At 43.9% G+C, this 15,805-nt stretch overlaps 1 protein-coding gene across 1 annotated transcript in view; it reads right to left on the reverse strand.

The window, feature by feature from the left end:
* Positions 1 to 15,805, reverse strand: part of LOC124795957 (odorant receptor Or2-like) — a 58,576-nt gene that overhangs the window by 23,606 nt on the left and 19,165 nt on the right. Inside the window, exons 3-5 of the mRNA XM_047260037.1 lie at positions 14,179 to 14,280; positions 9,077 to 9,232; positions 3,660 to 3,809 (exon numbers count right to left, since the gene is read on the reverse strand). Coding sequence (XP_047115993.1) covers positions 3,660 to 3,809; positions 9,077 to 9,232; positions 14,179 to 14,280 — 408 coding nt within the window. The remainder of the gene's footprint in view (positions 1 to 3,659; positions 3,810 to 9,076; positions 9,233 to 14,178; positions 14,281 to 15,805) is intronic.

Raw genomic sequence — 15,805 nt, forward strand, 5'->3', positions numbered from 1 at the left:
GAGCTGGGACGTTTTCTTGCCAGACTTCCAAGATGTTATGAATGAGTTACCACACAGCTCCACCAAGGTTCCGCCCATCACGGTACTGAATAACCGGTAACCGCGAGATCGGATGAGAGAAGTAGTTTATTACCCTCCGAGACAAAAGGAACGACGCAAGCACATTGTCAAATAAGTGCTGTCCACCTCAGGGTGGAAGTTACGAAAAATAAGGAAAGGGCAGCCAAGAAAGCGAGGATTAGACTGTTCCAATTAGGACAGAAATTGTTGGTATGTTGTCACCGTCTCTTGAACAAACAAAAAGCGCTCTGCCACAAATTTTTTTCGGTCTATGAAGGACCCACACGAATCCACAGAACGGCGCACGAGAACATGCTGGAACTGGGATCCATGAATAAAGGAAAATCAACTGGTCCCAACCATATCAGCAGTGTCAAACACTTCACGGAATAAGGAGGAGTTTGTGTGTGGAACAAACAAATGCAGAATTTAAATGCAAACAGGAGGTAATCGGCCTTACATAAAGAACGAGTATCATTTAGCTCATATGGAAAACATTTGGTTGCATAAATTGTTGCGAACTCAAAAAACAGATTAGTAACTTAGAGAAGTAGTGACTGTTAACTTAGACTTTTGTGTATTTTCCTTCTGTCATGGTTACTACACTACAGGCCACTAAAATTGCTACACCACGAAGATGACGTGCTACAGACGCAAAATTTAACCGACAGGAAGAAGATGCTGTGATATGCAAATGATTAGCTTTTCAGAGCATTCACACACGGTTGGTGCCGGTGGCAACACCTACAACGTGCTGACATGAGGAAAGTTTCCATCCGATTTCTCATACACAAACAGCAGTTGACCGGCGTTGCCTGGTGAAATGTTGTTGTGATACCTCGTGTAAGGAGGAGAAATGCGTACTATCACGTTTCCGACTTTGATAAAGGTCGGATTGTAGCCTATCGCGATACTGGCGTATCACTTGGCGTGATGGTATGGGGTGACATAGGTTACACGTCTCGGTCACCTCTTGTTCGCATTAACGGCACGTTGAACAGTGGACGTTACATTTCAGATGTGTTACGATCCCTGTAAAGCCCTAAATTTCAGCAGGATAATGTACGACCGCATGTTGCAGGTTTTATACGAGCCTTTCTGGATACAGAAAATGTTCGATTGCTGCCCTGGCCAGCACATTCTCCAGATCTCTCACCAACTGAATACATCTGGTCAATGGTGGCCGAGCAACTGACTCGTCACAATACCCCAGTCTCTGCTGTACCTGTACACGCCATCCAAGCTCTGTTTGACTCAATGCCCACGCATATCAAGGCCGTTGTTACGGCCAGAGGTGGTTGTTCTGGGTACTGATTTCTCCGGATCTAAGCACCCAAATTTCGTGAGAATGTAATCACATGTCAGTTCTAGTATAATATATTTGTCCAATGAATACCCGTTTATCATATGCATTTCTTCTTGGTGCAGCAATTTTAATGGGAAGCAGTGTATTTATGCAGCAATTAAATTAGTCACAGTCGCTGGAAACATGGTAGGGTTGTAAAAGTTGCCGAGGTATTGTAAAAGAAGTGAACAGTTACTATATAAGGTAGGTAACATGTTTTTTTAAGGAAGAAATGAATGTGAAGATCGGAGAAGTAAGTAGACGGCAATAGGAAGGCGAAAGACGGTTATTTTTTGTGATAAGGGGGTATAACGTGGAGAAGGTTTCTGCTACCTAAAGTATCAAGAGCGGCTATGCGCTTGATGTTTCATAGGGCTGTTCTTAGAATGGAGGGATGTGGAATTGATGTTTATGGTATTAAGGTAGAGGCCAAGGTTGCATTTGGACAGAGATTAACGGAGTGGAAAGACTGGGAGGGGGATGGCGAGGAGCGTTTGCACCAGAATATAGGTAGGGAAGGAAAGAAGGGTTATGTAGGCCATGCCAACGTACGTTTCTACTAAATGTTAAAGGAATATGGGAGGAAAGAAGTTGGGTGTTCAAGCGTAACGAAGATGAAGATTGCAAGGGAAGAGAAGGCGGTGAGACGTCGTCGGCCAATGGTGCGCTGATTAATACAGCACCACGACAGAAGCGGCCTCTACAAGAAGAGAATATAAGCGCCGCTCCTACCAGCCTCGGCCTCACAGTATTAACACAGTACCAGACCAGGACTCGCAGACCAGCTCAGTACTGGCACAGTACAAGGAGAGCACTACGATATCACTGACGTGTGCTCCATACCAAGTGCTTCATGGGCCTTGTATAGATCAAAGGACTTTGATTGTTTGCTTGTCGCCCATCGCTTGCGACACCATTGAAAATTCAAAGTTAATTATCGTCTATCTTCTTTATAGTAATAAAAATTATTAGTGTGATTTGCTTGAATTGTTGTATAGCATTCCGGAAACGAAGCATCCTTTAGGCACCCTATACGAGAAGGGTGGGAGGGACCCCACATTTGGCGACGAGGTCTTAAAACCGAACTCCGCACCTGACGGCCAGGGGATTTTTTTTTTGTTTTTTGCTGGTGCCTTAATTCTCTCTTGTCTTTTCTTTGCAGGGGCGTTTTATTGACTTAACAGTTTCTTGTCGTTTTTTCTAAGCAGTGTTTTCAGGCAGGTGCTGCAGAAAATTTTCTTTGCTTTTTTTGCTTGCTTGCCTTGTCTTTTTGTTGAATTTATGTATTCCTACATGCCCACCCCACCTCTCTCACCCCCTGCTCAGGCGCCACAGCCACAAGCGTTAGATGCCACTTTCCTTTGCCGGATATGTTTCCGATGCATCAAATATCCAGTTGTTCTCAGTTCATCATACACATCTTTTAATGTACGTTGAGGATATCTTTCAGCGTATAAGTCTCTAGCTCTCACTGAACTACGTCGGTATTCTCCGTAAATGAGAAGCATATCGAATTGTTCTTCAAAGGACTACATCATTCACATTCTCTTGATTCGACGGTACTGTTCTTACCGTTCCTATTAATGTTGTATTGCGAAACCGTTGAATGGTGTCTACATGCTATGCGTATTCGTCGAATACTTACTATTTGCACGATGTACGAAAGAGAATTGTCAGAGCATGTGCTTCAATAAGTGATAAGGAATAACACTCAATCCATGATAAGAATATGGCACCACTGCATTGATACCAATGGTCATCACTTCGAATACCTTCTGTAGATGGACGTTCATGCTGCTAATCAGAAAATAATTACCAAACTATAGCATCCCATTTAAGAAAACAAAGTTGAACTTCATATGTCTGAGGCCACCTAGCAACAAAAACCCAACGTCATATTATGGCTCCTGTTGTCCCATGCAACATTTGCCCCACAAACTTTTCAGCTATAATCATACATTCGGAGTTATCCTAGGTGGCAATAGTTAGTGACTCACCCTGTATATAAGGCAGTTTCATAAATAATTTCGTGGGGAATACTTTCTATTAAAGTTTAATCGGTTCAATTTCTAATTTACTATGTATGTACAAAGTGATTGTCATAATCTAATGTTTAGTTGGCAGTAACGCTATGATGGCCCAGCAGACGACACGGACCGTCGAGCGGGTTTCACTTATGCTTGCCTGACAGGAAGGAAACGGCAATAAGGTGGCCAGTGGCTACGGAAGCGAAAGTAAGGGCTGGCTGACCCACTTTCTGCGGGATGAGATCATAGAGGCGTGAAGCAGGCACCGCAAGGCGGCAGGAGCGCGACCCTGTCTGGCTTCGAGGATCGCGTCGTCCCTGCAGACTAGATTTCTCATGGCCGCCGATGGCGTAGTTTGGACGTTGACCAAAACAACTCTGCAGGCGGCAGCGGAAGTCAAGCAACGACGTGAGTTGGCATCACATGAAATGAAGCTAAACGACTCCATAAAGTGAAATCATTGCTAACTTTGTGCCACACTGTGAACTGTAGGCTCAAAAAACAGCATATCCGGTAGCAATTCCAGTATCTCATGCCATACTTACTTTCCTGCACCATATCATTATGAATACCTCATACAACTACACTCTTCACTCGTACATCCAGGATGCAACAACTCATAGAGCTTCTTAATTAATAGGTTAAAAGGAATGCCAGCCAACACAAGACTCCTATAGTGGAGTACTGCAGTCCAGTTGATTAAGAAGAATGTGTATGCTACTGCTACGTGCTACTGAGAACCTGACTCCTCGGTAATGAGGCATGAGTATGACCATGCCAGCTGTCACTAATAGGTGAGATGTGATGGAGAACGGCAGCAATGGTTCGCCTATTCGCCGAGCGACTTGATTTTCACCCCCCCCCCCCCCCTTAGCCCCTCACCCACCCACCCACCCATACAGACAAGCTGGAATGAATCATTGTCCACATAATAACTGTGTTATCTCTTAGTATCCAAAAGTACAGAAAAAAATTTTGTCCTGTATGTTGTGTGTCATCTCTAATTTAGTGTAGGAGAGTGAGTTTTGTGAATTTAATATATATATATATATTGGTGAATGTTCCTTTTCAGCAAGACTGTTCTGGAATTCTTTGTAAAGCTTTATGTAATTTATTTGTTTTAACATTATGTAATTCAATTATTTCTCAATATTATGCAATATGATGTACTTCCAAATTTATTATTATGAGTTTTTGTAATTGTTTTATACGCTTGATTTGTTGCAAAGCTGAGAACCTCAACGTACTACTTTTTGGATTTCTTTGTAAACTACTAGCATATTTATGAGTTCACCTGAGACGTTCACTTTATAAGAAATGTTTTGATGCTGTGTTTTATAATGTATAGTTATTGTGTAATTGCTTGCTTCTCTCATTTGTTCATATTTAATTTTAAGTAAAAATGTTTGAATGGAAATGATAGGTGTAGTGTGTGGACCTTACGAAAATTTTGGTTCCCTTGTAAACTAACATTTAGAGGGTACCATCATATTGATAGGGAATAGTGAACAGAAGATACTGTAACTGAGTACAATCTTTCCCGAATTAAGTATGATTCTGTTTGTTTTTTAGTGAAGAAAACTGGACCGACTTGCTCTTCAGGCTGTTTAATTCTTGTAGCTGTTGCCATCCTGAAACTAAAGTACACAAGGCTTTCAACATACGTAGGTACCTTCTGCAAATCAGACGGCAATGAGGGTGGTTGTCGTAGGGATGAATGTGATAGTAAACACTGTGCTTTCACTTATAGGTTGGCAGTGCGTCTCATCCCATAGTTCTAGTCAGTTTTGTTTCGAGTTACCCAATCTATAGTTTATGAAAATGCCCATTCTCAGTATAAAAATAAACTGCAATTTCCTCACATATTTCGTTCCAAATCCAAGTAATTCTAGTTTCACTAGATATCGATGACGCTTAAATATTACATTATTTAGTTGAAAAAATCTGTAGTTGCTTGATATTGCGCTCGATGAGGAGGTTTCACAAATTAATTATATAGCGAAATACTCTCGTCTATGCATAGTATCATTTGCCAAAATCTTGTTTCAATATATGAAGCCGTTTACGAGATACAATGAATTTTGTGAATGTTTGTTTCTAGCTTTTTCACTGGCGCGAGAGTTCGGTATGAAGTTCCTTATATATGATCCATTTTCTCGAGACTCGTAATAGAGAGTAATATCGAAAAAATGGTTCAAGTGGCTCTGACCACAATGGGACTTAACTGCTGTGGTCATCAGTCCCCTAGAACTTAGAACTACTTAAACGTAACTAACCGAAGGACATCACACACGTTCATGCCCGAGGCAGGATTCGAACCTGCGACCGTAGCGGTTGCTCGGTTCCAGACTGTGGCGCCTAGAACCGCTCGGCCACTCCGGCCGGCAAAGTAATATCATTCAAAGTTTAAATTTATACACAGAAACATAGGACCTAAATTCGTAACATCTACTTTCCACTGCAAACTTTCCGAAATTCTTGCAGTAGTTTACTTAATCCTGAATTATCATAATAAATATTAGCAAAATTATAGGCAGTTCATCATGAAGCTGACGAATAAAGTTATAAGATTTTTTTTGCTGAACAGCTTCTTTACAATCGTTTGAGAAAGATTACAGTCTTAATGGCTTGCGCGCTCTGCCGTTCACAGGGTCAAGACAGCCAGCTAGCTTCCACGCCGAATCATACACCGTGTGGAGGGTTCAGCAAGGAAGGTAGCTGTCACCCCCAAGGGCTGGCCAGCAGCCATGCAAGCCATCTAGCAAACTTGTGGGGAACCTTATTCTCTGGGAGATGGGCTTAACACTCTTACTGGCATGCCAGTTGACTCAGGACCGCGGTGCGGAGTGGCCGCGCGGTTAGAGGCGCCATCTCACGAATCGCGCGGCCCCTCCCGCCGGAGGGTCGAGTCCTCCCTCGGGCATGAGTGTATGTGTTGTCCTTACCGTAATTTAGTACAAGCAGTGTGTAAGTCTAGGGACCATTGACCTCAGGAATTTGGCCCCTTAGGAACTGAAACATTTTTTAACTTACAAGCTTATATTTCGCACAGGGACCATAATAACAAAATGAGACACCATGATGATCTTTTCTTTATTGGTGCTAAAGTCATAATACGCTGAGGTGACAAAAGTCATGAGATAGCGATATTCACATATGCAGATGGCGGTAGTATCGCTTATGTAGGTTATAAAAGGGTAGTGGAGTGGTGGAGCTGTCAACCTAAGTAAGATTTCGCGCCTTTCTGAGGTCTTCTCCATCCTCGATTATCCCCACTTTGATTATTTTCTTTTCACCACCGTCATGGAACGCGCCGATACCTCAGTCGCTCGACTTGCTCCTAGTCTCCAGTACTTGGGGCAGTTGCCCCCTCCGACATCAACACTACAAACACAGCATACGACATTAAACTTATCCTACAGTCCAAATGAAACAAGGTCCCTGGTCGCGACTGTGTCACCTACCGCCACCTTAGAGAAAGCTCCTTCACCTTCCTGACTGTCCTTGCCAATCTCTATAACGTCATCCTCTCTACCGGCTTCTACCCCGACCTGTGGAAGACTTTCTGCGTCCTCTTATTCCTCAAACCCAACCCAACAAACCCATCTGCCTCACCTCTGTCTTCAGTAAGGTCTTCGAATCCTTCCTCTCCCATCTTATCCATCAGCACCTTACTCAACACCACATCCTCCCCCTTACCCAGTGCGGCTTCCAATCAGCCTCCTCCACTGACGACCAACTCCTTAGCCTCGTCCACCTTCTCTCCCTCCAGCTTAACTCCCGTCGCTCCGCCATTTTTGTTTCCTTCGACCTCCAAAATGCCTATGGTTGCCTATGGCATCCTGGTCTCCTGTTTAAACTCCAAACCTACGTCCTGCCTATGAATTTTGCTCATCTGGTCGCTTCCTTCCTCTCACGCCGTCTTTCCTATGTCACCCTCCACAACACCAACTCCTGTGTCTTTTATCCCACTGCTGGCATCCCCCAGGGCTCCATCCTCTCCCCTCTCCTCTATCTCCTGTACACTGCTGATGTATTCACCTTCTACAATATGCTGATGACACCGCCTTCCTGGCACTCTATCCTACCCTTCAATGGTCCCAATGCACCCTTCAAACCCACATCGACCAGTTCACCACTTAGTGAAACCAGTGTTTCCTTCGTCTCAACCCCTCCAAAACCCAGGCAATCATCATAAGCCGCACCACCCACTCCTTCTATCTCCACGATTTCTACCTCACCATTTATGATCAGCCCATCCAGCTCACCCCAACCCTGAGATGCCTTGGCCTCAACTTTGACCGTCACCTCACCTGGACCCCTCACAGCCTGACCCTCCAGCAGAAAGCCCATTCCCAACTCCACCTCCTGAAACTCCTGTCTGCCTGGACATGGGGATTGCATCTTTCCACCATCCTCCACACCTGCAAATCCCTCATCCTTCCTATCCTCTGTTATGCCAGCGTTGCCTGGATCTCTGCCCCCCCCCACTTTTACAAGGCCCTCCAAATCCTCAAATGCCATGCACTCCACCTTACCTTCCTTCCTCACATGACTCCTGTATGACCTCATGCCCTTCCCCCACCCCCTCCTTTTCCTCCAACATCTCCGCATCCTTTCCACTGTCCGCAGGCTTGATTTCCCTCACCCCCTGGTTTCCTCCGTCCTCTCCACCCCCCCATTCGTTGCTGTGCCTCTATCGCTGTATCCCTGCCTCTCTCCACCTCCACAACCTCCATCTCCTTCATCAGGGCAATTTCCAACACCTCCCCCTCCCAGATGTTGAACCACGTCATGACATCAACTCTTCCTTCCAACTGTAACCTGGCCTTGTTCCCTCCCCTCCAGAGGGCCCCCCTTTTCCTCTCTCCTCCTTCTCCCATAGTGGATTTTCCTCCTTTCCCTCTGAGTCCCTGCATCCCCTCCTCAACTGTCCCTCTCACGTTCTTCCCTCCCTAGCCCTCGTCGACGCGCCCCCGCTTGTCACCCCCCTCTCCAACCCTCCTTACCTTCTTCTCTTCTTCCCTTCTCCCTCATCTCCATGTCCCTGGCAGATCCTGTGTTTGCTCATCGTCATCAGTGTGCTACGTCAGTGTTGTGATTGGTGCTGTTCTCCTGTGCGTCCAGAGCTGTGATTTTAATTGTGTGTTGGACTTGGACATAGTGTTACTGACAGTGATAGTTATGCGCTACGCCGTCCATCGCTACTTTTATGCTCCATCCATACATCACCTTGTATTCTTTTAATTGTCCCAGTGTGAGGGTTTCTGTGTGCAATACTTTTTTAAGTTTTTTGTCTCCATTTTACAGACGCCCCCTTTTTGAGAGAGAGAGAGAGAGAGAGAGAGAGAGAGAGAAAGGGAGCGAGAGGTTTAGTGCACACTAGTCTTAAATTCACCACTGTAGTGGAAAATTGTATTACTATATGCGGCATCAAGACTGTAAGCGCTGTATTGCGGCATGTGGAGTATGTCTGTACACGTAAATCATGATGATATTATATAGGTAGAGGTAGATTGTTTGGATGTTAAATCATCACGGAAAAGGGAATACAAGTTGGTTACAACATGCAATAAAGATCTCGCGATGGAGAGATTATGCAGCAATAACCAAAATAGTCAACAGTGTGAAGAGTAGAATTTACCGAGAGGAAGGTGCCCCTCTGTATAGGGTAGATCCCGCCGGCGGTGAGCGTCAACGGCCTCTGCCCGCGAACCATGACCAGCAGCAGCTTCTTCTGAAAGCTGATGTTGGTGTCTGGCCAGTCGCAGCTGTACGCAGCCATGGACACAAGCTCCCCCTAAAAGCAAGAAAATAGGAAAATTTTTCTTTTCTTAGGGAAGAGGGCAAGAATTAAGTCGCTACAATGTACATCAAATGTACAAAAGCTTAAAAAATCATAAATTTATACGTTCCGCTAAAATCAAATTCTCTTTCACTCATTCTCGGTCACAGTCATCGATACAATCGTACTATCATCTAGGCTGTAAAAACTGTAAACATTGTCTTCGCTGTAATCGCCCCAAATTAGAGTACAATAACAGGGAAATAGTTGAAATAAAACTCAATTTATTGTAGGCCTATAAGAGGCGAACAAAAAGTGTCAGTTTGAGGGCACTTCTGCAGCATACATACAACACAGCATGACTCCGATGCAGGTATATAAGCACTGACATGCAAGGGGTTAGTGTGTCATTGTTGTCTTTCCGACGCGTGTACGGTAGCTGCAGCGACGCGAACAATGGGGAATTCATTACCAAATGTTCTCAAACAGGAACAACATGCTATTGTTCTGTTCTTGGCTGCCGAAGGGCACATATCGGTAGACATCCAGCGGAGGAAGAAGAATGTGTATGAGGCAGCAAGTCTGCAGAAAAATAACACTATGGAATGGTGCGCCAGTGGTGCTGTTGCTTCAGGGCAACGCACCTCCTCATAAAGCAAATATCGTAACGCAGAAGTCACGCCAACTGAAGTATGACACACCCCCGAGCACACGCCCTGTAGTGTGATCTCTTCTCATGCGATTATCATGCCTTCGGTCCCTTAAAAAGGCTCTGAAGGGTCGACGACTTTTCTCGAAAGAGGATGTGCAGCAGGCCGTTACGGACTTCTCTATGCAGCAGGACACTGTTTTACCAAATGGGTCACTTCAAGCTGGTGCGTCGGTGGGATGATGGCATTAGTGCTCACAGTGATTTTTCCTGGTTGGCCTAACGAAAAAAATGTTCAAATGTGTGTGAAATCTTATGGAACTTAACTGCTAAGGTCATCAGTCACTAAGATTACACACTACTTAACCTAAATTGTCCTTAGGACAAACACACACACACCCATGCCGGAGGGAGGACTCGAACCTCAGCCGGGATCAGACGCACAGTCCATTGGCCTAACGATTCTAGACTCTACGGCCTTTTTGATCGCTCCTTATAGTCGGTTTATTTCTTAAAAGAAACGATAAATCTCTACGAAACACCCACATCGACAAAATATTAAAATCTACCCTTCAAGAATTTAAGAAGCGAGTTAAATAGTCGCAGAATTTTAAAAGCCGCACCACATTCATTTCATCACTAATCCGAATAGAAGCACTTCAACTGGTAAACTATCATCTGCACTCTTTCCTCATAATGAAATACAGTACACTGAAATGGAGTCTACTGAAATTTATGCGCCACAAACACCATACATTGGTAACGAAATTGCATTGCCTGCATTATTCTGATGACGATGCACAACGTGTGATCTGTGCGGGAATACATATCATGGATGTGCTAGTACAGATCGTAGACGTATGGAAGTTTGAGTCTGGCCGTGAGTCGTGCAAGTATAGCTGAATGGTAGGGCGATCGGTGGCGATAAGCGGGAAATCCGGGTTCGAGTCCCGGTCTGGCACAAGTTTTCATTGTCATTCCATTCTACAGCTGATGGTGGTCATCATTTGCAATTGCGAATTCATCTGATGTGATACATTGATAACTCCTCTATCTGGACCACAACGCCGTTTGTCATCACACATTGTCCCGTCGGTAGGCTAATGAGAAGGATCTCAGATTTTCTGAGTCCGGAAGGATATATGTCAGAGTACAGCTTCATTTTTCGCAGCTTATTGTCCACCACTTCCAGACACACTTCGTTTCACTAAAACATGACCCCGTTGAACAGCGAAGTGACAAGAAGTACGGTGATGGTAGATCGAGCTACGGTAATTTTAGCACTTGCTTCCTTGACTCCCACGTATAGTAATCTTTTTCCTGAATTCCGACGAGCCCTGTTATACAAAAAAAAAAAAAAAATTAGCCTCCCTCCTCCAGAAATTTATCTGAGGAGGTTTAATTTGCTCACAGAAAGTCTTAACTGGAACAGCTGCAATACAAGCTGCACGTGATTCTTACAGTCTCATCACAACCTATACTCGATCAGAACCTCGAAAAAGGGGCCATAAACGTAAAAAAATGTTCGGAGTTCCGAAGTTTCGTGTAATCATGGGTCTGTTGGGTACCGGTCTTAGAAGCAGCCAGTTGTTACTTCCCGAAGCTGAACTGCAGGTTCAACGCGGCATTCATTTGTGAGCCGTGCACCGGGCTAGCCGGGCTGGAAGATCACTGCGTCGTTTGGATGAAATGTTTTTGTCAGCGAAATCAGACATTTTCTAATGGGTATTCCACGAGTTTTATACTTAATTAATTATTTATCAATTAACTATTGGTTTTTGTTAATTCGCTTCTTACCGGAATGAAAGCTAGAAGACTGTAAAATGCGAGAGAAAAAAAGGATAATTTTCTAATTCCACGACATTTCGTCCTCTTACAGTCCGTCTTTAAGTAATATTTACTATGTATTATCTCCGTGAATCAGCCTTATAATCCAGCTTCTAGCCGCAACTCCGTCTTTGGACTATTTTTTTAAGCGACAGTTGCAAAATGCCGTTATTTACTCTGAGAAAATGAAAACTGATGTCAAAAAGTTTCGAAGCTACGTTGTTGCAACAGCCACGCATTATGTCAAAGAGTGCTAATGGTGCAATTTTACCAATAGGCCAGCTGCTGGAAGATGCACAGGAATGAACAAACAGGTTAATAAGGCAATATCGTCTAAACTTTGCGCGTGAAAAATATGAAGGATGCTTTCAAATGGTTCAAATGGCTCTGAGCACTATGGGACTAAACAGCTGTGGTCATTAGTCTCCTAGAACTTAGAACTACTTAAACCTAACTAACCTAAGGACATCACACACACCCATGCTCGAGGCAGGATTCGAACCTGCGACCGTAGCAACAGCGCGGCTCCGGACTGGAGCGCCTAGAACCGCACGGCCACCGCGGCCGGCGAAGGATGCTTTCCGGAGAATTCTAGCAACAAGCAATCCTTATAATTCTTCTTTGTGGAAACCATCTCCAAGGAAAGTGAAAACTTTGTCGTAGGAAGCTGTTGCCCTGTTGGTGCCTACTGCAGACGATTACGAGGGACAAGATGGTGCGGGTGATGAAGGCCATAAAAATGTCGAAGAGGAGGAACATGAAGAAGGAAATGAAGATGTAGAAAGAGGAAGAACAAGAAGCCCAAGAGAAAGAAGATTAAGGAATCTTAGAGAACTTTCAGTTACCAATACATATTTTCTGTAATAAAGAGAATAACAGAGCAATTTCATAGTAAAGTTTGCCATTAAAATTGTAAGCGAAAACATTTTCTGTCGACTTCGTTAATTTTTTCCATATTATTGTAGCAATATTGTATCAGTCATTTTGAATTTTTCAATTTTGATACAAAAATACAAGGTGTACAACTTCGCTTCCGCCGTTTTTCCCCCAACATTTGAGGCTTTAATGAAACAAATTGGTTACACATGTATCATTCAAAGTATTTTCCATCGCCGGCCACTACTTTCTCCCATCTTTCGGGCAGTGTACGAATCCCACGTCGAAAAAATTGTTCATCTCTTGAAGCGATCCACGAATCGATCAATTTGTGATTTCTTCATGAGATCGGAGCGTTGGTCAGTCAGGCCATGCGCCATAGATCTAAACAGGTGATAGAGGGAGCAATGTCTGGAGAATACGGCGGGTAGGGTAGGGCTTCCCATTTTAACGTTTCCAAGAGCGTTTTGACCTCTTTTGCAACGTGGGGTCGAGCGTTGTCGTGCTGCAAAATCACTTCACGGTGTCTTCAACTGTATTGCGGCTGTTTGTTTTTTAATGCTCTGCTCAAATGCATTAATTACGTTCGATAACGAGCACCTGTGATAGCTTCACTTGGTTTTAACACCACGTAGTACACGACGAGCTAGTGCCACCAAATGCAGAGAATGATCTTGGAGCCGTGGATATACGGTTTGGCCGTCGACGTGGAAGCATGGCAGGGATATCCCCACGATTTTTTGCGTTTCGGGTTATCGTAATGAACCCATTTTTCGTTCCCGGTCACACTGCGATGCAGATATCCCTCCAGTTTTGGCCTCTGAAGTAACTGTTCACAAACACAAAAACGCTGTTCAACGTCTCTTGATTTCAGCTCGCACAGGACCTAAGTTCCTTCTTTCTGAATCATGCCCATGGCTTTGAGACGTTTAGAAATAGCTTACTGTGTCACTCCCACTAATCGTGCCAATTCTTCTTGAGTTTGATGCGAGTCTTCACTCAGCAATGTCTCCAATTCTGCATCTTCGAAAACATTCTCTCTTCCACAACTATGTCGGTCTACGACATTAAAATCACCATTCTAGAAGCGTTGAAACCACTCACGTCACGTTCTTTCACTAATAGCGTCCTTACCATACGTACTTGAGAGCATTCGATGAGACTCAGCGCTGTTTCCTTTGTATTGAAACAAAACAGTAACACCTCTCGCAAATGACGAGAATTAGGGTCGTAAACTGCCATTTTCAATCAAGAACAACTTTAGGATGCAGACACAAATCGACTAATGTTTGGATGAGTTTATGTTGACCGAGGTCCAGGCTAACTGCCTGACGTCTGCGATCGGTTTATTTCGACCGCTACCTACCGTTGTCGCCACCTATCGGCAAACGGCGGAAGCAGAGTTGTTCACCTTGTAGTTATCAGAAGGGTTAGAAATCCCAGTACAGCCATTTTTGCCAATATTGGAGCAATTTTGAAATTTTGGCCAGGTTTGCAGGATTCTAGCAAATTGTGCAGCGTCGTATTAACACAGTGCTCTCCGTGTAGTGCCGCTTTTCGTGCTGGAAGGGGGAGAAGAAACAGTTTAGAAGATGAACGTGTGTCTCACCTGCTCCCGCACGCTGTGCGCTCCCACACAGTAGAGCAGCAGCTGCATGCTGACCGCGGGGGCGCACACCAGCACCTTGAGTAGGGCTCCGCTCTCATCACTCTGTGAACACACGGCCGCCCTTCAGTATCTGGAGCGTTGGCAAGGAAGTATTTCTAAGTCATCAGACTTTCGAGTGGTTTCATATTGTCCTCCATATTTTTTCGTATCTTGGGCAAATGTTACGCCTTTACTTAAGAAGGGTAAGATGTCAAATGGGCCGACTTGGAGCAGGAGAGGCATTTTAATTTCCACTGTCTATAATTTTACAAATAAATTCATAAAACCTTGTCAGCATGACTAGGAAGGATTGAGGATTCACAATCAAAGCAGTGGAAGTTCAAAAATACAACAAAATAAATTTTTTACATGTGAAATTTCATCATTTTTTCACTTATTATTGGCTGCAAAGTGGTTATCTTTACCCGTGATAAGGAATCTGGTACTTCTTGCGATTTTCAGCTACTTTTGCTTTTTACAAACGGAACAACAGCTGAACAGGACTGTAAACAATATACCTCTACCCAGTCGTGTGTATTGTATCACAATATACACTGGCGCATCCTGGCGTGTTTAGTAGAACTACTTGGGCAGGTAAAGTCAGTTTACACAAAGCTGAACAATGCCAATATGTACCAATATGTATGTATATGTATAATAATTATCTGTACAATACAGTCTAATTATTAAGCGTTATTTGAGCACACTATTTTGTATTCTAACCAATAACTCACATGAATCACTACCGTATTGCTCCGTTGTAACAGGCAGCCGGTGTTTCCAAACGTATGGGAGGGGGGGGGGGGGGGTAGGCTATTTTTAGTAATAGAAACTGAGATTGCTAATTTCCTACAGAACTCTTTCAGTGCAGATTTTGTGCCCCTGATTGATTGGCATGAATAATATCACCATCTGACTCACGGGGGACTTAGAAATACGTACTAAGTTGAGTGGTTCTGCTAATTAATTTTTCAAAGAGTGCATAACGACATGTTTCATTGTTGGGTAACACACAACATTTTGTCACTTTAAGGATTAACTGACTAAGATAAAAACGTTGTGTTACATATAAAGCCTAGTAAAGTGTTTTTCTTCACTATTTTTATTAAATGTGATAATATCAACTCGTTTTCCAAAAAGTTCTTTAGGCCAGTAACAATATTCAGTAGTGTGTGTCCTCAAAAGCGTAATTCTGACATTTCGAACGCCTCTCGCTCGTGTCTACAATTGACGTTTCCTCAGCTGGTGGACGAATCAGCTAAATATCGTATCCTTCGCGTGTACAAATTCTTATCAAGTTCGATTTGCGTTTCTAGCCTACGTCATTGGAAAGACTGTTGTAGAAACGACTAAACGGACAATAAAAGGGCGTTGTACAATGTGCATATCATATTGTAGTTAGGCTATCCCTCAAACAGTTATTCCTACAGTTACACCGAGATGGCGATGAGGTGCGTGTCTCCAATTTCACTTCGCGACCCGCCCGGACAGCCAAGTACGTAAACGAGCCGCTTCCGGGATACGGGGAGAGGAGCCGGACGCGAATGTAACACTGCCTTGCCTCGATACACAGATACGTGCATAGTTA

Source organism: Schistocerca piceifrons, chromosome 4 (assembly GCF_021461385.2).
Source record: "Schistocerca piceifrons isolate TAMUIC-IGC-003096 chromosome 4, iqSchPice1.1, whole genome shotgun sequence".
Classification (NCBI taxonomy): Eukaryota; Metazoa; Arthropoda; class Insecta; order Orthoptera; family Acrididae; genus Schistocerca; species Schistocerca piceifrons.